This window comes from Protomyctophum bolini (genome assembly GCF_963924005.1).
Source record: "Protomyctophum bolini genome assembly, chromosome: 21".
In the NCBI taxonomy this organism is placed as follows: Eukaryota; Metazoa; Chordata; class Actinopteri; order Myctophiformes; family Myctophidae; genus Protomyctophum; species Protomyctophum bolini.
In genome coordinates this window covers 16,886,176-16,907,015 of record NC_137882.1, presented here as the reverse complement: position 1 = coordinate 16,907,015, position 20,840 = coordinate 16,886,176, and the positions used below count along the sequence as shown (strand labels likewise).

Here is a 20,840-nt window from a genome sequence, read left to right as displayed (position 1 = left end):
CATGGTGGATATTTCATTTTGGAATGAGACTCTTCAAATATAGTTCAGATGATGACTTTTTGGAGTGGTGGTTCTAGAGAGAGAGCTACTGTGTACAGGTCAGCTCTGAGGGTGGCCTGCATGTCGTTCTGACCACTTTCAAGTATTTTCATACGGCAGTGTAGTGTGTCTCTCCCCCCCCCCCCCCCCCCCATTACCAAAATAAAAGTCCCAACAATGAGAAGTTATCACAGCATCACTCACGGGTGGCATCAAATGATACCAGTGAGGGTCCCCCCCAGAGCAACTATATAACAAACACCCATTGCTTCCTCTCCTGTATTTCTCATCTGAAGTCTGACCATGTCATCCTCTCCCCTCCCATGGGTGGGTGGTTGGGAGGGGCGGGGGGTATTGTAGCTGCCTGGGGTGAAGCCACCCCTGGAGGGTGTGGACTGGACTAGACGTTCACTTGTCGCGGGTAAGCACCATCTCTGTGAGTGTGATGAGGGCGTCGCGTTCTGGGGACGGCCGGAGCAGCTTGACCTGCCTGATGGCCTCTTGGCAGTAGCGCTGGGCGAGGTAGGTAGTCTGCTCCACGCCGTCACTCTGAGGAGAGGAAGAGTGAACAATATGTAGAGGTGAGATGAGTGTTCTTTTTTACATGCATGGATTAAAGGACAATTCCATGCTAGAAGGCTTTCTTACCTTTATTTGTAGTTGTTCATAACCAGGGAGTAGGTTTAGGTTTTATTCTAGCTTATTCTTATTTTTAGGGAAGGGGCCCAAGTTCTTTCCAAAATGGAAAGTAGCCCATTGCTACAGTATGAACTATGAGCTTTAATGGTCTTTAATGTTATGGTTCTCACCTCCAGAACATACTGCCATGCTCGTTCTACATCCCCCGTCGAACTGAATCGTCTCATGATCATCGCATGGAGTTCAGGAAACTGAAAACACGTTGGAAAGAAGTTTAGCTCAAGGTTTAGTTTCAATTGTACTACTTTTATCGCATCTTTATTTCATATTATAGTGATTGTAAATGTGATGTAATGAATGTTTGTGTAGGAAGATTAACTTTTGTCATGACAAAAATATCCCACTAACAAACAACACCTTTGTGTGTATGCCTCAATCTGTGTGCATATGCTTTCGAGTCACATAATATGTCACAGAGAGATACTGTGTCCAACATATTATGTTGGACACAGTATATCTCTGTGATTAGGAATGTGCTATGGAGTATGGAGCACCAGCCAAAACTAAGCAGTGTCATTATCTTGACACCAGCTAAAAAAAACAGATAAGATGCACCCTAAAAAAAAGCTATTCAATTTGTAGCCCATTGATCTAGCTGCTCTAGCATGTAATATGCATTAAAAAAAATATATACCTTTACCTTTGCTTTTAATTATGAAATATCAGAGACCATTTAGGGTGTTATGTTTATTCGTCTAAACATATTGCTAGTGTAACCAGGTAGACCTGTTACTATGGCAGCATCAGCCAGGTGCTCCTTGTTTCAAATTAAGGGTGGGGTTTATTGGCAGACAGGTTTAAAAGGGCTGGGCTGCTTTCATTCAGGGGATCCCCTAGCTTGCTGTAAGGTTGGCGTATCTGAGGAGGACAAGGGCTTGAAGGCATGGCGTTCCTAAATGTATCGGCATACCTGCTGCCTGGTGAATTAGTAAGTAGAAATGCTCTTATTCCATGCTGCTGTGCTCCTATATATATGCCTTTGTTTGAAATCCCAATATGTCTTATTTCCATGCTCAACCTTGGTCACACGAACCTGCATGTGCTTTATATTGTTAAAGTTCCCTCTAGAAAAAGGTGGCGTAGTATAGTAGGCATTAAGTATATTTTATTTTATTCCCTCAAAAGTCCCCCTTGCTACACTAGTTTGACCACTTCACATGCTCTAATAAAATAAAGTTAAAAATGAAAATTGTCGCTGTGCAAATATAGAATCCAAATGACTGAAATCAGCGACTGAGAACTTGAATCCATGCATTCAGTTCCGTTCCTCACCTGTTGACAGGCAAACAGGACTGGCCCGGTGGCCAATCCTAACTTGAGGTCGGCAGCTGAGGGCTTCCCCAGCTGATTGGCACACGACGTGAAGTCCAACACATCATCCACCAACTACATGAGAGACAGAGACACATTTCAATGTTAGAAGTAATATCATTTTATACTCTCTTAATTCACAGGCCAAGTCACCTGGGAAAAGACTGATATCTAAGATTTATTAGATCTAAGAAATAGATAAATATATGTATTCTAATTTCTTACATAAGTATCTACAATTTTTAAGGCAAACTGTTCGGAAGATCACAAATTACCTGAAACGCGATGCCAACGTTCCTCCCATATTGAAAGGCTATTTCATGAACTTCAGGGTCAGAGTTCACCAGAATAGATACCTTGAATGGATTGGGATGCACAGTCAACAAAAATATTTTAACACTTCAGAAAGCAAGATCCTACTCTAAGGCTAGGTGTTATTTGTGCGGAAATAGAACGTACATACTGCTTTACAGCTGTTTGCGATGAGGCTCGCTGTCTTCTTGAAGGTTTTATCGAGGTAGTGTTTAAATCTTTCGTTCTCGTTCTCCTTTGAGCCCAGCTGCATGAATTCACCTGAAGGAAGCAACCACTTTGGATCAACCATTCAGCACTATTATGCCATCCAGTGTTCAATTCGTCGACTAAAGCGAAATAAAAACTAAGCTATGATGAAACTGTGACAAAATATATTGATAATTTCGTCAACAAATACAACTCGAGTGAAAATGTTAGGAGTGGAGAAGAGATCCAGTAGAACTAAAAGACATGTCCTTTTATGTTTGGTTGTGTGCAGGTGTCACTTTCCGAAAATAGCCGATCAATAAGCTCACAATGTGGTGCAGCAAGACATGTTGTGAGCTTGTACATCTGCTATTTTCAGCACACAGCAGAGTATAAATCAGGTATAAATAAAGAATACAACTAAAAGCAATTCAAAATCTACTGTCAAAATCAACACTGGTGCACTCTTGTGGAAGTACTGACAGTATATCAGTATATATATTTGAGTGCAGTACCTCGAACCAGGTCTTCAATGACCTGTGAAAGCACAGAGACCACCGAGTTGTTTCCGATGCGCGCCAGAGCCAAGGAGGCAGCAGACAGGATGAAATCTCCAGCCAGGATAGCCTGAAAGATTGAAAACTATAGTAGTTGCAAAAGTACACGAGAGGGTAATCTTTACAGTTAATATAGTGAGGGTTGAAAATAGAAGTGCTTATGGAACTAAGCTAAAGCCTGTTCCTGCAGCAACACCGTCGTGCAAATAATGACGGTAAAGCACACCCTCTAGTGCATGGGTGTCAAAGTCAAGGCCCGTGGGCCAAATGTGGCCCGCCATGTCATTTAATGTGGCCCGCCTGCCTCAAGCAAAAAAAAAAAAAAAAAAAGGGTTTTTTTTTTTTTTTAATAGCCAAAATATAGGCTTATAAGTAAGGCTGCATGATATATCGAACATGTACCTTCATCAGAGTGGAGAATATAAGTATAAATCAAGTTGAGCAAAGCCACTCTTCTCTGCCCCTCTCTCTAACAGACACAGTTAACGATTGCTTGTTAAATGCCTGCCAGACAGACAATCAGATGAAATGAAGGCAGGTGTAGAGTAGAGTGTAGACTAGTGAACTGAACATGTTCTCTTTATATCAAGTACTTCATACCAGCCCCTTATGAAACTACTTCTCCCCAAATCCAAATGGATTTCATTTTCCATCCTGAATGGCAGTAACTAGCATACAATGAGAACTGAGAAGATCTCCACAAAGGTTTACTCATCAAAACTGATTATATAACTGTAACCATCAAAGCATGCACTCAACATAATGGTTATGTGACCATGGCATGTGCATAATATAAAATCTTATACGTTTTATCTGATATTGATTAATATGGGGGGTGGGTTCAATTAATCGATTATTAATCGGCAGAGCTGTCGACTATTCAATTTGGCTGATGTTCACTTTGTGGCATCCCTACAAGTTACAACAAGTGAGTAAGTGACTATCTCTCTGTGTGTGGCTTGCTGGCTGGCTGGGTCTGAGCACTATGTGTGTGGCTGGCTGGCTCTGAGGCAGCACTATGTATGTGGCTTGCTGGCTGGCTGGGACTGAGCACTGTGTGTGGCTGGCTGGCTGGCTGGCTGGCTGGCTGGGTCTGAGCACTATGTGTGTGGCTTGCTGGCTGGCTGGGTCTGAGCACTAAGTGTGTGGCTTGCTGGCTGGCTGGCTGGGTCTGAGCATAGATAGATAGATAGATAGATAGATAGATATTATAGCAGTGACTGACTGAAGGGCCTCCCACACCGTCTGCGAACGCCGCGCGTCAAAACAGCCGCCTCCATCATTTTCAATGAACCTATCGCACACCGGCGGCGTCCGACGTGCGCTGACGCGCCGCGTCGGACGGAGCCGGTGTGTGTTGGGCTTGAGACATCGAGCGTGCGTCCGCAACTGGTTGTGGCCCCCATCAAGTGACCTTTTGACCAATGCGGCCCTCGCCCCAAATGAGTTCGACACCCCTGCTCTAGTGTAATGTTGCTTAATCATACAACTGATCGACCACATAATTATGTACATCTGGATCACCGCCGGTACACGTCAAGTTTGCACACAGACGTGTATAGATAATAGATAGCATTAGAGGGCATAAAGGTAAAGCATTAAAACAATATGGCCAACCAGTGGTTATGATGGACTGCCCACACCTTTCTTTCCCCCCACACTTCATTGATGGTGCTCTTTCCTCTCCGTTTGTCTGAGCCATCAATGACATCGTCGTGCACCAGGCTGGCCGTGTGGAGCATCTCAGAGATCATGGCTATGGACCGCTGACCCGGAAGCAGATCGCTACATGTAGAGTGGGAGGCGAGGAAGAAGACGGATATTAGACTGATGTTGTTAAGAACCGTAGTCACGTTTTATAGAATAAGAAATAAAATGGGATATGATGGTAGTGTGGTTAATCTTTATCCATTCCCAGCGTACTAATGTATAGATGCAAAAAAAGAAAAAAAAATCATATCAGCCCTGTCTTGTTTCCACCCGACAGTGACCATATGACAAAAATGTATGTCCAAAACCATAATTTCATCACAGGCTCTTGTCCGACTCTGCTCAGTCTTACCCGTCTCTGTCGCTGTGGATGTTCAGGGCTCTGGCCATCAGGACAACTATCATGGGTCGAAATGCCTTGCCCTTCCCATCAAAGTAGTAGTCACACAAAGACCTCAGCTCTTCTTTGGACACAAACAATTCCTACAATGTGCAGGGTAAACAAACAAAGCACATCATTATTAGAAACCAAATCAACATTCTGTTTGTTAACCGCATTAACCCTAGTGTCCCTATTCTGGGCATGTCACAATAGGCAAACAGTCATCAAAATGTATGAACATTTGGGCAAAATGGCACATCTCGCGTTGTGAGCTAGTAATTAGCTATTTTCACTATCGAACAAAAAGTGCATGGGGTTTTTCAAGTGATTAAACTGACCAATTTCATAAGAATTTAAGGAGGCGAGATAGGAAGAGTGTCGTTTTAAAGGACAAACAGAATATCAACATGAAGAATATATAAGGTCCACACAACGGTTAGATGCTCCACTGTCCCCAGGATTTTTGTGTTATCCTTTTAGCCTTAATGTCTGACTGCACCATGTGCCGTTTACATTCTCTAGTCTAGGAGGTCATCCTCCGATGAGCCCTCCATTGTTGCTTCCAGTCATCACGGTTCTCCATACATCTGGCCAGCTGGTTGGTGCTTTGCGCTCCTGCATCGTTCTCGAGTACATCCACATAATATTATGTTAATGTGGGACGTCCTTGTCAACGGTGCCCATATGTTGGTTCCCACAGCACTAGTTTGCTGGCTGGCAGCTCTTGGTGTCTTTCGCTTCGGATTTTTTTCATTGCAAACCTATTGTTATTTTGTATGTTAATTGTCATGGGAATAAAGAACATAACTTACTTTTTTTATGTCATCGTACAAGTGCTCTAGGTCTTTCTGTGCTAGCATGAATGGATCTTTCAGCTTTGCATCACTATGGATCTTTTTGCAACAGCAAAACTGTGCAGAGGGGTACGGCAACCTGGCTTTGTGCCTGAGAGGAAAAACATAAGAGATAGGATAGGATTTGAACATACAAAACTGCAGTACAGTCCTAAACCGGAATGCAGTGCCACTGTGCAATATGTCTATTATGTTTTTGTCGCTGTAGGGCAGAAATCTCTTATCTCCATATTTTAACTTGTGTTTTTCAAAGATAACGCCCTACTTGATCATACTACAGCGTCACACAAAATAATCAAAGTAGCAGATCTACAAGCTCTAAATGTGGCGCGAAGTGTCACGTTTTGAATTTGAATCTTGAAAAGTAACAGTTTCCATGGTAATATTATTGTGATGGCATATTTATCTCGATCTGGTTTAAAAGGCTGCATTAGTCAAGTTATGTAATTTGCTGAACTTATGTGACTTATTTTCCATTATTCGTCTTTATACACTTAGTTATTATACATGCCTTACATATGATTATTTATCAAAAATCTAACTGTGTAAATATTTTAAACACACAAATAGGCATCCCCACAATATTGATAGAGGTATTTACAGTATTCAAATATATTTCATTTTGTTCACATCGCCCAGCTCTAATTCAACTCACCTGGTGAGAGTTTTAAATATTGAGTTTGTATGGACAGGATGTGACGAGGACAGCCCCTAGAAGATCAAATGACATGACAACAAATTAATACAACAAATCACTTCAATGGGTCTCTATTATATCATAGCACCACGTACATTAACCTCTTCCATACAATTTGTGGAAAAAATGTGATTTATCTTCTACTTTAAAGTCTAGCCTAATAGCCCAGATGTTTTTTCTTCTTTTAGCTATTGAAGTGGCAATAACACTATTGATTAACATATTTTCATCATGATTCAATATTACGTGTTTACAGTTTACAGTATATATCCTCAGCGTAGGTAGGCTACTGTAACGTTATTTTGGCATGCGACTAAAATAGCCCACTAACCCACATTAGCACAGAAGTACATTTCTTAATCGGTTCTCTTCTCAGTTAAACTATAGTTGAACTTGAAAACCAGGAAAGCACCGGTACCTAGGGGTGCACGATTATGAAATTATGACCGATATCCGATCTCCATTATTTGCAGGGTCATATCTGCCGATACCGATTCTGACCGATTCCGATATTATACGGATTATGCTGCCTTCAAACATTAGAAATACACAAAACAAAAGCGACAGAGCCATTGACGTTCACATTATTATTGTGTCATCAATATCTGTGAAAATAACCTGGAGGGTGATCCGATACCGATATGGCAATTTTCATAGCCGATATCGATATGGCCGATTTCGATTATATCGTGCATCACTTTCACTACCTGTGTCAGTTTAGATTTTTGCGTTGGCTATTCAAAAATAGCAGATCTACAAGCCCGTCACTCATGCAATCTTTGTACAATCTTGAAAGTGTGTCTATGAGAACTAACCGATTTAGAAGGCATTTGTTAGAGATGTTCCGATAATCGCCCACATATAAAACATAATAATAATGTGGGAAATTTTTTTTCTTTACCGGTATCGGCCGAAACAAATCTGTGATCAGACCCAAAAAACCTGATCGGAACATCCCTAGCATTTGTGGAATTGGCCTCAGGTCTTAATGGGTTAACAATGGTTGCACCAAGCCACCACTATAAAACCAGTAAGAGTAGTAGTGGCCAACGCCTTTTGCACACGGCTAGCCTTGGATCAAGAACAATCATAGATATATTTTTATTTATCAAGTCTGACTTCACTCAACATGACGATAGTCTTGATCCAATAGTCGATAGTCTTGATCCAAGGCTAACACATGGCAGTAGCAGGGTTAGGGTGACAGCTGGCTTAGGTTAAGAAGTCCACCAGGGCTTAGAGTAGAGCAACTGTCCTACAATGTCAAGTAGTCCCGGGTCCCTGACATGCCCATGACCTTAACTGTACATGCATGGTGCTGAATGCAAACAAAGCCAAGCCCCACATTCTTCAACACAAATGGACGCATTTTTAAACGCATGGTTTAATACACTCTCAGAGGATAGTAGACATTAATTTGTTTAAATGTGTACATTATACTGTCTGATACATTATACTGTACTGTTACAAAAAAATAAGTGTACATACATGTGTAACTCATCTGTTACAAATGTACACATTTGCAGAGATGTGTAACAAACTATATGAATGTAGTCAATGTACTAATTTGTACACAGTTTGAAATCTACAATCCCTCAACGTCCCTGCATGGCTATTTTTGATTGAATACTTTTATTAACACTTTGCAAACAGCAGGTACGATTATATGGTGCTAACAGGAGAAAACAAAAAGCCCTATGACTATGGTTTCCGTTCATTGTGGTCCATGTGTATTCAATCAATTCATCGAGACATTTAAAGACATAATAATATGTGATGAGGAATCCCATTCAATGTAATGCTCCACAGTCCACTATACTTGTCTTATACTGTGAGTACCCGGTATGACCTTTGGGTTTGACAGCACGCCCTACTGGGCTGTCTCTCTCCACACATGGTTGTGCTTGGTTGGTTCACGTACCTGAGTAGCTCCGGCTCCAGGGACGGAGGCCAGTGCCCTTGCGGCCCAGCCGCCGCGTGATGCCTTCAGCGCGGACACTGACTCCAGAAGAGACGCGGTGGAACAGCCTGTACTTGATATACTCCTCCATCTCCAACAGTGCCTCCACGGAACCGCCATGTTCCCCCGCAACATGCATCCTCTGGTGGAGAGGACTGGTTATGACGCTGCACAGGAAGCGGAAGACATGGAGAGCGGCATCTCGCGCGAGACCTTTATTTTATTTATTGTATTTTCCGTATTGTATTTTCTTCCTATATTGTTTTGTATTGTACTGTATTTTTTTTGGTCTTGTTTTCATTTCATATGTTGTCTATTATTATGTCTGATTCTTGTATTTATATTTTCCGTTCATCTCCTATTCTTATGTGTAAAATTTGAAAAATAAATATTTAATCATAAAAGAAGACGGGGGCCAATTCGCTTTATACTTTGCATATCCGGTCTAGAGCGTATCAAGTATGTATGATTGTATGTGTGAGTAAAATGTACCGGGAATAGTAGGCGGGCCTTAGACCGGATCTGAGCACTCAGCAGCAAATAGACAGCGATTTCCACATGTATGGCCCAATGGAAACGCCTTGTTGTGACGTTGTTGTGACGTAAGGTTTAATAACAAGGAAGTAGTAGTACCCGGTCACAGTTACAGAACAGAGCATGGAAGAGTCAGTGTGAGGAGTTGATGGCGAAGAATAAATAAATACATATTTATAATTTAGTTTTTTTTAAATACATTGTCATGTTGTATAATAGCTATATTTTTATTTGTTTTGTATAACTTCGAAAGTGTATCCAGGCGAGTTTGATTGTTATTTTTCAACAGCAGAGGCAGTATTCTATTATCAAACCAGTTTGATTACATCATTACAGGTTTTCAAGCTATATAAGTATATACTTTAGAATTATAAGTACTGACAATGTTCCATATAGTCTGTGCCATGGGAGCTGTACTACTGACTAGCATGGTCAAACCTGTATGCCTCCAGGAGGAGTTTTGTCAAAGTGTGAATGACGCTGATTGTCACAGCCACGACAGCACTGACTCAAACAGACAGCCATCTCCACATATTCTCCGAACCTATCTGAACAGGAGTTCAGACATGCTGCACGACTTGGACAACTTTGAAGTGTCATGTAAGAAGCTCATAGGTAAAAGGTTTTTCAATGTTATTATGAGTTTACAGTTTAGAAATGCAGTATTTAGGGAACATTGATTGATTGATTGATTGAAATATTAACAGTTTGCAGAATTACAGTACATTTCAAGCACAGCTCAATACTGTTAACTGTGAGTGGACGACCCAATAAAGCATTACACTCGTTTACTAGAGGGTCCACCTTGTTCAATTCATCAAAACATTAGAGACATACAAATATTCATCATAAGGGAGGTAAAAAGGGAAAAGAAACATATACAATGAAGGGCAAAAGGGGTGGATTCAGATTTTACGGGGGCCAGTTTCGAATTGCAGCCAACAGTAACAGTAACACGGATGGAGGAAAGTGCGTGGTTGGGTACCAGAAAGACACGTGAAGCTGTGCCCAAACCACACTGGTAGGTACTCCTTGGGGGAGAAAACCGCAACCACACCAATGCTAACTCAATGAGTTGCATCGGTGTGGTTGACCTTAAAACCGTCTTGTCCGTCTCAACACTTTGGTGTGGTTTGGGCTTAAGACAGTAGTGCATGCTGTACGGCTTGGAAACGGTGGCACTGATGGAAAGACAGGAGGCTGAGTTGGAGGGGTTAGAAGCCAGGCTTGGCGAGGTTGAGATGGTTTTGAACATGTGCAGAGGAAAGATTCCCAAGAATGTACATTGGGAAAAGGATGCTGAAGCTGGAACTGCCAGACAAGAGGAGAAGAGGAAAGCCAAACAGCGCCCCCGATGGAAAGTAGCCACAAGAAGAGCCATTTTCATATGCAAGGTGTGGTGTATAATTAATAAAAAGGTTGTCTTCTACTGTCATTCCTCTGCAGAAGCCTTCCAACTTGACAAGGTGCCCGGCAACTTTGTTCGCACTGTGAAGAACTGCATTTTCTCCAAATCCCTTCCAACCCCTCTGAAAGGCCCACTGAGACTGGCAGCCATTTCAGAGGTGAGTTTCTAATGTTGTCGGTCACATTTTGTGTCTATAGGCAGCCTTTATGTAAGAAATAATGTCGTGAAGTAACAAAGTGGAAGTATATTTGTTCTGTTTTTGGTCAGTCTCCATCTAACAAGGGTTGGTGTTTTGGTGAGTGAGGATTCAGCTGAGACACATGCACGTAGAGCATGACAACACCAGGCGGTCTTCCACAAGACATTCTAGTTTATTACAGACGGACAACAGAGAAATATATACAGTATTGGACAATGTGTACATGACGTGCCTAGAAGATTTGTAAACAAGGATAAGAACAGAATTAAACAGGAACAGAGCATGCATCTCATATCATTGTGTACATGATTGATTGATTGAAATTGATTGATTGAATTTGATTGACTTTAGTCTCTCTGATAAAGTAGTTCATGGTCATCATATCATGTATATCAATATGCTTATGGTTGATTCACACTGGGTCAAGCGGTGTAAGGTCATAAATTGATAGGCTACTTCACGGGTGGCAAAGAGCAGTTTAACCATAGCCTGCCTGTGACATTACAGTAGAAGCAGATTTTAAGCAACAGTGCTGTCAGAGCCCAATTTCAAATGGCTCTAGGGATGGAACGATAATGGTTATTAATTTATTATCGTTCATTGTGATAATAAAACACTCACAATAATCGTATGGTAGAGATTTTCAAATTATGAAATTGTCCTCCCTTAAACCCTCCATACTTAGTCAAATGGACCTATAAAGAGCGTACTCTTTTTCACTCTTCTACACCAAATCTCTTTGCCCAAAATAGCAAAAGTGGGATTTAATGAGTCAGCATAAAGCATTTTGATTATTGTGATGATATTGACAATCACAAATATTTTGGCCAAAATAATCGCAACATGGAATTTTCACCTTCTCCCATCCCTAAATGTCTCCATAGGATGTAATTGAGAACATCTTAGATCTGGAGGTGGCTTCAACGCAGTCTGATGATTTCCTGCATTATGCCAGTGGTGGCAGGCTGCTGCCAGGATCAGTACCACTGGCTCACAGATATGGGGGCCATCAGGTACACTGTGTTTATGACTGACTGTAAGTATTGGTGTTGGCCTAGAATGCCTGTGATATTACATACATTTCATGTATTACAGATAAACAGCCACAGATCACCCCCATGTGGCGCTTGAGTGTACTCGCCCAATTATTCCTGCTACTTGGAGTCAGATATTGTCCTCTACTTTAATTCATATCCATTTGAAGATTCTGTCAGAAAACTGTGTGTTTAGTAAAATATCTCCATGTGAAATGTATGTAATATCGCATAGGGCAATAGGGCTAGAATTGATGTTGCATCAATTCATTGGAATTACTTCTTCAACCTATTTTAAATTTCTCATATCTCTGTCACACTGGTAGTTTGGCTACTGGGCTGGGCAGCTGGGAGATGGCCGAGCACATCTCCTTGGTCAGCACACCAACAGGTGAGCAGCTTATTAAGTCTTTGAGGTATTATACACAGCTTAAGCATTTGCAGAAGTCCAGACTCACTCATATTTCTGTTTTAAATGTTCCATTTCTCTAGGAAGGGAGAAATATGGGAACTCCAGCTCAAAGGCTCAGGGAAAACTCCTTACTCAAGGTGTAATATAACATTCTGACTCCTTTATCATTTACCCGAAAGGCAGCTCAAATACAGTTCCATTATTTATACTGGAGAGATCTATAAATTGTACACACAGCATTACCATTATTCTGTTGTTATAATGTTCAGCATTAAAGCTACACTCTGTAACTTTCATGTCCGTTCATTTGATGTAATTTATACATACGTATTTTGACTCTGTTTTATTTCACTGCAGGTCTGGAGATGGGCGAGCTGTTATCCGCTCCTCTGTCAGGGAGTTCTTGGGCAGTGAGGCCATGCATTCACTGGGGGTTCCCACCAGCAGAGCTGCAAGGTGAGGAACAATGAGCAAGCCAATAATTATGGCAACTTCATTAAAGCTTAATTTACACTGTATGGTGGTGTTGAAAATGATGACCATCATGCAATTCACTATAGATTAAGCTTCATGCTGTCAAAACAAAGTCCTATAACTTTGAATCAGTGGACCAATAATAACAAGCATAATCATTGAAAGGCTAGTATTAAAGCTGCACTATGCAACGTTCCTCTGCTCAGGGGATAAATTGAATCTTCAGGTCAAAATTTGCGTTGAACCAGAAACAGGATCGTGTCAAAGGTCACATCTCACCTAGACACAGGATCTAAATAGAAGAGCAGGGAGAACAAAATGCAACCACCCCAATTGTATAATTATGTTGTATTAACTTACTCTAACTTACAGAAGGGACAATTTTATTTTTACATTTTATAAAAATAAAAATAAAGGATATTTCGCAAAAGCCTTCTCCTATTATTAGCCTTATATAACAGGAGGACGTCCTCGCGAACCTTCTTTAATCATAATGACATAACCTCAGCTTTTGACAGCTGGTAAATCTGTTTTGGAATCGGAATCGGGTACATAAATGAAATGTCTCGAACATGTGGTGTTGTGTTTTAGTCTTATCGTAAGTGATGAGCCAGTGCTGAGGGATCCGTTCTACAACGGCAACGTCAAGAAGGAGCGAGGTACTGTGAAATTTATAGTAATTTTTAACATATTGTTTTGTTATTAGCAAAGGGATTGTATCTGTGTAGCTCTCTCAATACATTAGCGCATCTGTGCTTTCTTACACATGTATCTTGTCCATTATAGTTGTGGGATGTTTTAACCATTAACAAAATTGCCGTTGAAACTTTGTGGATTTCCATTTCCCAGGAGCGATCGTTCTAAGGCTCGCCAAGTCATGGTTTCGTATTGGGTCGTTGGAAATTCTGGCTCGATCCGGAGAGCCGGATCTTCTGAGGTCAGATTCTGTTTATCTGTTCATGGAATCCTTTTGAAGGGGAAAATAATGGCATATGGAGCGATGAGCACAATGTTTTGAAGTGAAGATACGAGTAGGGCTGTCATGATTACAAATTCATACAAATAATTGCGATTAACGATTTAATTGTGTTTATTGTTATTATGAATATAATTCAAATGTCTGTTTGGCCTTTAGGCTTCGTAATCACAAATTGCACAGGGCATATATGACACATGACTTGAATATACAAGGAAATTACTGACAAATACTAATACTTTCATACTTTAGTAAAAATAGAGGAAATAGTTGATTTACAAGCTCGTTGACTATTTCTGCTATTTTTGGAAAATGTTTAATATAATAATTGCGATTATCTCAAGTCATTGCGATTAGATGATTATGTAATAATTGTGAATTTGTGACAGGCAGTAAGAGTAGAAGTGTACCCCCTTTCTCTTCAAGCTGTGATTTACCATTGCCTGTTGTAATTCATGTGTAACAATAATGCATACTGTATATATTGTGGTGTTGCTTCCAGAAACCTGTTGAACTTTGTGATTGAAGAACAGTTTCCTTTCATCAGCTCAGAGGACCCAGATAAATATTTGGTGTGTATTGTGAAATCTATTGAATCATTAGTCACGTGTTAACTTTAAGATTATTATGCTCAATTTTAAAATGTTCAGCACTAACTCAAGGCTTTTGTAGATGCAATGTTTAGGGGTTATAGTGCACTGACTGAATACTACTAATTGTCCGGTCACCCTCATCTAATTTAGTTCACATTTGTGGGGCGATTAGCAAATCTATATATTTTTGGAAATGGAAACTTTAGAGCATTACAAATCATAAAATCCATGATTCCATTTGCACAGATGCCAATATGGTGGCCATCTTGGACTTTTCGTTTTTCAGTATCTTTACTTCTGGATAGGGAGGGATCATAAATTCCAGGGCTGAATGGTTTTGATTTGTGTGCTACAGAATATTCATGGTTCTATGTTCATTCCTAGGTATTTTACGATACAGTCGTAAATGAAACTGCACATCTGATTGCCCAGTGGATGTCTGTTGGGTTTGCACATGGTGAGTAGCGCTTCTGAATCATCATTGTGCCATTCAACTTGTTAAAGCCTCAATCTGTGATTTATTCACCTGCTTGGCAGTATGTATAACAGGAGGAACAATATTACTAGAAGATCATCATTTTACATATCGTGTTAATTGTTTAGGCTCTAAACAATTTACATGATTATGTAAAATGACTTTGTCATAGAAACATTTTCAGTTGTGAGATAATTTTTTTCTTTAATCCATGCATATGTAATTTGACAGCATACATAATGTGTTCTCACAATGACAGGCGTGTGCAACACAGATAACTTCAGTCTTCTCTCCATCACCATTGACTACGGGCCGTTTGGCTTCATGGACTCTTATGACCCTAGTATGTTTTTATAAACACTGAACTTTTACATTTGCGTATTGTGTATTTGTGTATTTTGCCATTCAAAAAGTATCAGAGCTGTTTTTGTAAATGTAAATGATTGAATACTATTAAGGTGGTTGGTTGCACACTGGGCACGTTTTTCGGAAAACCGATGGAGAAACGCCACAAAAAGTCAGAAAAACGCGCTCGGTGTGTGGGGACCTTTAGTCAGAAATGTAAACAGCACGTGGTACAGGACGACATTAAGGCTAATAGGATAACACGAAAAGGTCCTGGGGACTTGTTTCCGTTGTGGTCCTATGTATTCAATTCATCCACATACAAAATGAACACACTAATACCATCAACAAATACAATGTACAAAAATACAAAATGATCCCGATAGAATTGTTTTCAGGACAACTTTGAAAGAAACCATCCTTTAATCAGTTTAATGGATGGTGTAAGGACATTACACATTGTGGTGGCAGAGCAGTAGATTGAGAACTGTCCCATGTTTGTTCTAAATTTGAGGTAGTACCAGATCATGCAGAAATTTGGATCACTTTGGAGAAGTAGTTCTACACCGTCATCCTACAAGTATGATGGTATTGAGAGCATTGAGTGAGGACAATGTCTTTGTGACTTTTCTTTTTTTGTTGCAGATTTTGTCCCCAACACGTCCGATGACGAGGGGAGGTACAGCATCGGGGCTCAGGCTAATGTTGGACTGTTCAACCTGGAGAGGTTACTGGACGCTCTCCGTCCTGTGCTTACCCCAGAGCAACAGCAGGGGTCAGTATATACCAAGATAGCGTGTTATCAGAAATTACCCATTGTTATAGTGTTGACTATATCAGCCAAATAAACTTCTCTTCTCGCCTTTGCAGGGCTAAGCAAGTTTTAAAGGGATACGGCGATATATACCACACTAGGTAAGCTAATATAAATATAAAATAGCACATCCATAAGATCACATCTTGTTGCATAGCGGCATGTGGGCTTTTGGATCTGCTATCTTTGAAAATTACGATTATTATTTAATTTATTTACATTTGCTTCTTCTTTTATTTTACTTTTGAACTTTAATGACTTTAAGTGGTTAATATATTTAATTATACATGTTCAGGGCTCAGCAGCTACTGAAGGGAAAACTGGGGCTACTCGGTGAGGAGGAGGACGATGAATATCTCATTGCTTTCCTTCTTAAGGTGAGTGCTTTGATCGATCGATTGATTGATTAGATTTAATTCTTTATTATTATTTATTATTGACATTTTTGCAAATAGTACAGTGGCACAATTATACAATGACGCTAAATGGATAACACAAAACGCCCTACCGGGCTTGTTTCCATTGTGGTCCTGTGTATTCAATTCATAGAGACATATAGAGACATACAATAATATACAAGATATCATCAGTGCTAGTAGCAATAAACATATGTACATACACATGTACTGTAAACAGTTGGGGGATGGGGGCATTTCTGGTGGTAAGCTTAGACTTGACTTATTGATGGAGTACTGTTTTCCACCACTGCTGGTTTGTCAGCTGTATCTCGTGTGTGTGTGTGTGTGTGTGTGTGTGTGTGTGTGTGTGCGTAGATGATGGCGGACACAAGGTCAGACTTCACCATGACCTTCAGGCAGCTCAGTGAGGTCACTGTCCAGCAGCTTCACAATACGGAGGTCACAAAGGTCACGACCTGCCGCTTACATTTAATTCACCACCAGTGTTGATGTCGTCAACTAAAACTATGACGAAACATGTTCGTCAACTACATTTTTTCACTGACGGAAACAAAATAAAACAATAAGCTATGATAACTAAAGTTGACACCCCAATCGCCCAGGACGAAGTTCACCGTCCTTTCTATTAGGGCTGATTAATACTCCTATTTTACCACTGTAGTGCCGAAATGATTTCGGCTCATCAGAAAAATTCAGTAGCACTGAAGAGGCGACTTTCAAATGACGACACATTGTAGGCTCTACAGAGCCGAACCGACTTATTCGGCTCTGCGATGCGTTGTGAGCTTGTTGTAGGTCGGTTATTTTCAGGAGGCAACCATAAAATCAGCCATTACAACACCATCAAGACCCGCAAAAATACATTTACCTGACAGCAGGTAGTATTGGGCATGACGTGTATGTCCTCTCGGTGGAGGCTCCTCACTGGCAGGTGAGTCGGTGTAGGACACAACAACAGTGACAACACAGGGTGGTGTGTTGGGGAGGAAATGATTGGCATAACGACTAACTTGGGAAGGAAAGGATATCGGATGTGTATTGTCATGCATAGTGACAGACGTCTCTTGTTTGGGCAGGAGTTGTGGGCTCTTCACGACCTGTCGTCCCACAAGCTGTACGCAGAGTGGCTCGGCATGTACGCGCAAAGACTGGGCAGGTGGGGGTGACAAAGTGATGACGAATGCATGACAAAATTGCACCGTTTACCAAGAAACTGGGATGAAAAATGTGTTTCTGACTTGGTTTCCTGTCTTCTCAGGCAAGGAGATGACACTGATGAGGATCGCCAGTGTAGAATGAGAAGTAAGGGAGTGTTATATAAAAAATCGGATTTAATTCATAGAGAAGTTGCTGAACGGAACACTAAACTCTAAAACCCTAAAACTCTCCTACAGATGTAAATCCTCGCTATGTGCTGAGGAACTGGATGGCAGAGTCGGCCATACGGAAAGCAGACGTTGACGATTTCTCTGAGGTATGTACAGTACGCGTCTACGAAGATGACAGTCCTAAAAACCTGACTCGAATCAAGGCTCATTAAGTCCTCCTTAAAAAGCTGGTTCAGCAGCAGTAGAAGCTGCTTCTAAATTGGGAACTGAGTAGACGGTAGGCAGTCAATATCGTAGATGGTATATATTGTAAATGATGTATTTGACGTTCTGCCCCCCATTTGAGTGGCAAGTACAACCACACATCCATTCAGTGATTTTCTTTCATGCCCACAGGCACACATTAGTGACATTACATGACAATATGCACAACTCATACTGAGGGACCGCAATGAAGAAGAGCTATATACGCTTTTTTTTTTTTTTGCGTCATCCTTTTGATTATGGTGTGTCAGACGTAATTTTATTTATTTATTTCATGATTTCAATAAAGATATCAACCAATCAATCAAGACCAAACAAATAGCGATGGCTATTATTGATCTTCACTAGCCCATTTAGACCCGAGAACGATTCTACAAAATGTCTTCTAAATCATGACAGTTTTCTGAAAAACCCATGTTTCTATGTCAGTGGTGCTCAACCTTTTTCATGTCAAGGACCCCCAGAATTATCTGTATTTTGCCGCCGACCCCCATCTGAAAATATGTTGTTAACCCTCCAGAAGCAAAGATTTGAGTTAAAAATGTTCGCTCTGAAAGAATATATATTCAAAGATTTGCGTCACATTTCCACGATTTTTCAAAAATAGCAGACCTACAAGCTTTTAGATCTGCTATTTTTCAATAGCTAAAGTGTAACATAATGCTTGAAACACCAAGAGGGGTTCCCGCCCAGAATGGGCTAGCCAGCGGTTCCCAAACTTTTTTGGCCATGCACCCCCTGTTAGTGCCCGACCTAGTTGACGCACCCCCCCACATGGAAATATAAATTGCATAAGCTATATAGAGACATATATTTCCTATTTATCCACATACATGCACATATATGGCATGTATGCAGCATAGGCCATATTCTTGCCATATATTGGCATAATATGTTAATATATTTAAAATAAAACGATAGTACCACCATTAGCCTTTTCATGTTGCACACCCCCTAGAAGACGCTCATGTACCACAAGGGGTGCACACACCACAGTTTGGGAACCACTGGGCTAGAGTGAGTGTTCATGGTCTGTGCATGTGTTGACGTTCCCCCATTAGGTGGAGCTGCTGCACCACATTCTGACCCGTCCATATCTTACACAAGACGCTGCAGAGAAGGCGGGGTATGCCGCACGACCCCCAAGGTGGGCCCAGAGGTTAAAGGTCAGCTGTTCCTCTTAATTGTCACCTCGTTGGATGGACAGACGGACATAACTGTGTGGTGGTTTTATCTGGGACTGCAGTATGCCGCACGACAGTCGTTTTCAACCCTTTTCATGTCAAGGTCCGTAATTTATTTGGCATTTGAGCCATTTGATGAGATTTAGCCTCTCAGACCCAAAACTTTGAATATGTTCGTTCGGTGATCGTTGGATAAGATGTTGTTCACAATTCCATGCTGTATTGATGTGGTATCACACAGGAGACATAACAGGCAAATGTTGATCAAAATAACAATTGTTATACTGTACATTATGTAATTGTGTAGACTTGTAAATAATATACAAGAAGTCTACATAAGTCTACACAACTTAATTATTAAAGACGCAGGGAAATTAAAAATATGTTTTTCACACTTTTCGAGCATAGCGTGGTCAGCATATGGGCATACAAATTTCCATCTTTGTGTATTTTTATATCAAAAGTCCATAAAAATCTAATTTTAATTACTTCTTTTGAACGAAAATGTGCTGCGTGATGACGTGTCGAGTCCTACATGAATAAAAATGAACCTTGATTTCATTCACCTAGTTTATTCCCATCGCTGCGCGTTCCTCCAACACAACTGGTTTTGATTACAGAACTACTCCATTTTTATTCTCATTCAAGATGACATCCAGAGACAGTGTATTACTCGTTTTCATCACGCTAAGCCCTGTGACATGTAAACAAACAAACTCAACACACGTGTCACACATGTAGCGGAGCTACATCCCATACTCTGAAGCGATGTGACACTCTGATTGGTCCAAAAACACTTGAGAGCGTAAAATTAAACCAAATGACCCGGACCACTGTTTGAGAACCACTGCGGTAGGGCGGCAGTTGTTCAGGGGTAGAGTGACCAGTTCAAACCCAGGCTGCCCCAGAGTTTGTGTCGAAGTGTCCTTGAGCAAGAGTCTGAACCCCTAATTGCTCCCGATGTGCAGGTTGGTGCCTTGCATGGTTTCCTCTGACTAATGTGAATGTAAAGCGCCTTGGATAAAGGCGCTATATCAGGGGTGCCCACACTTTTTTGACTTGAGAGCTACGGAATTTCCAAATAACAGCCCTTGCTCAAATAGCCACCCACTACCTAATAACGGCCCAGGTTCTGACACCATTTTGCTTAATAACCGCCTCGTCCAAATAACCGCCCTCGTCCATATAACCGCCCATGGGCCGTTATTTGCAAACGTAATCAGCCTCAGCCCTCATTTATATTATTATATGCGTGTTCACCGTGTTGAGTTTGCTGATTTCCGCACGCCACTCACGCCAATCCCTTGCAGGGATTATAGTGGTGGGTCGTGGCCTGAAAAGGAGAACCGCTGCCTTAGATTGTAACTGTAACTGGCATGTCGAGTGTTTGGTCTGCTCTACAACACCAAGGTCATGATGAGAAATCACAGACCGTTCTCATAACACATCACTGTGTGTAAGGCCGTTGTGTGTTTTATTCAGAATGGTTAATAACTTCACTATAAGCAGATGCACAGCATTTAGATGTTTTGTATCATTTCTTTGTTGGTGCATTATGTAAATCAAAATAAAGAGCACATACACTGGAACCTGTCATATGATTATGAATTTGTAATTTATTGTAAATTATTGTGCTTTTCTGTAGTTACGGGCAGAAAGAAGATATGGATA

At 40.9% G+C, this 20,840-nt stretch overlaps 2 protein-coding genes across 3 annotated transcripts; one reads left to right on the top strand and one right to left on the bottom strand.

Moving 5' to 3' along the window:
* Positions 1–305: 305 nt before the first annotated feature.
* On the bottom strand, positions 306–8,855 carry pdss1 (prenyl (decaprenyl) diphosphate synthase, subunit 1). Its single transcript, XM_080793885.1, has 11 exons — positions 8,672–8,855; positions 6,709–6,764; positions 6,012–6,144; positions 5,170–5,300; positions 4,751–4,892; positions 3,066–3,177; positions 2,513–2,622; positions 2,325–2,405; positions 2,011–2,124; positions 849–929; positions 306–588 (listed from the first exon to the last, which is right to left on the bottom strand). The coding sequence occupies exons 1-11, from the start codon at positions 8,843–8,845 to the stop codon at positions 448–450; spliced, it is 1,275 nt and encodes a 424-aa protein (XP_080650011.1). The 5' UTR covers positions 8,846–8,855; the 3' UTR covers positions 306–447.
* A 490-nt stretch (positions 8,856–9,345) lies between these two features.
* Positions 9,346–20,714, top strand: LOC308336309 (protein adenylyltransferase SelO-like). Of its 2 annotated transcripts, none has more exons than XM_080793651.1 (19): positions 9,346–9,859; positions 10,691–10,809; positions 11,736–11,864; positions 12,212–12,276; positions 12,378–12,434; positions 12,655–12,753; positions 13,363–13,430; positions 13,621–13,708; positions 14,250–14,319; positions 14,725–14,797; positions 15,090–15,158; positions 15,806–15,935; positions 16,031–16,075; positions 16,270–16,351; positions 16,748–16,840; positions 17,470–17,549; positions 17,652–17,695; positions 17,788–17,867; positions 19,047–20,714. In XM_080793651.1, exons 1-19 carry the CDS (start codon positions 9,628–9,630, stop codon positions 19,167–19,169), a joined length of 1,746 nt encoding a protein of 581 aa, XP_080649777.1. In that variant the 5' UTR covers positions 9,346–9,627; the 3' UTR covers positions 19,170–20,714. The 2 variants fall into 2 exon arrangements, with proteins under 2 accessions (XP_080649777.1, XP_080649776.1); XM_080793650.1 differs by having other exon boundaries at positions 15,075–15,158.
* The last annotated feature ends 126 nt before the right edge of the window (positions 20,715–20,840 follow it).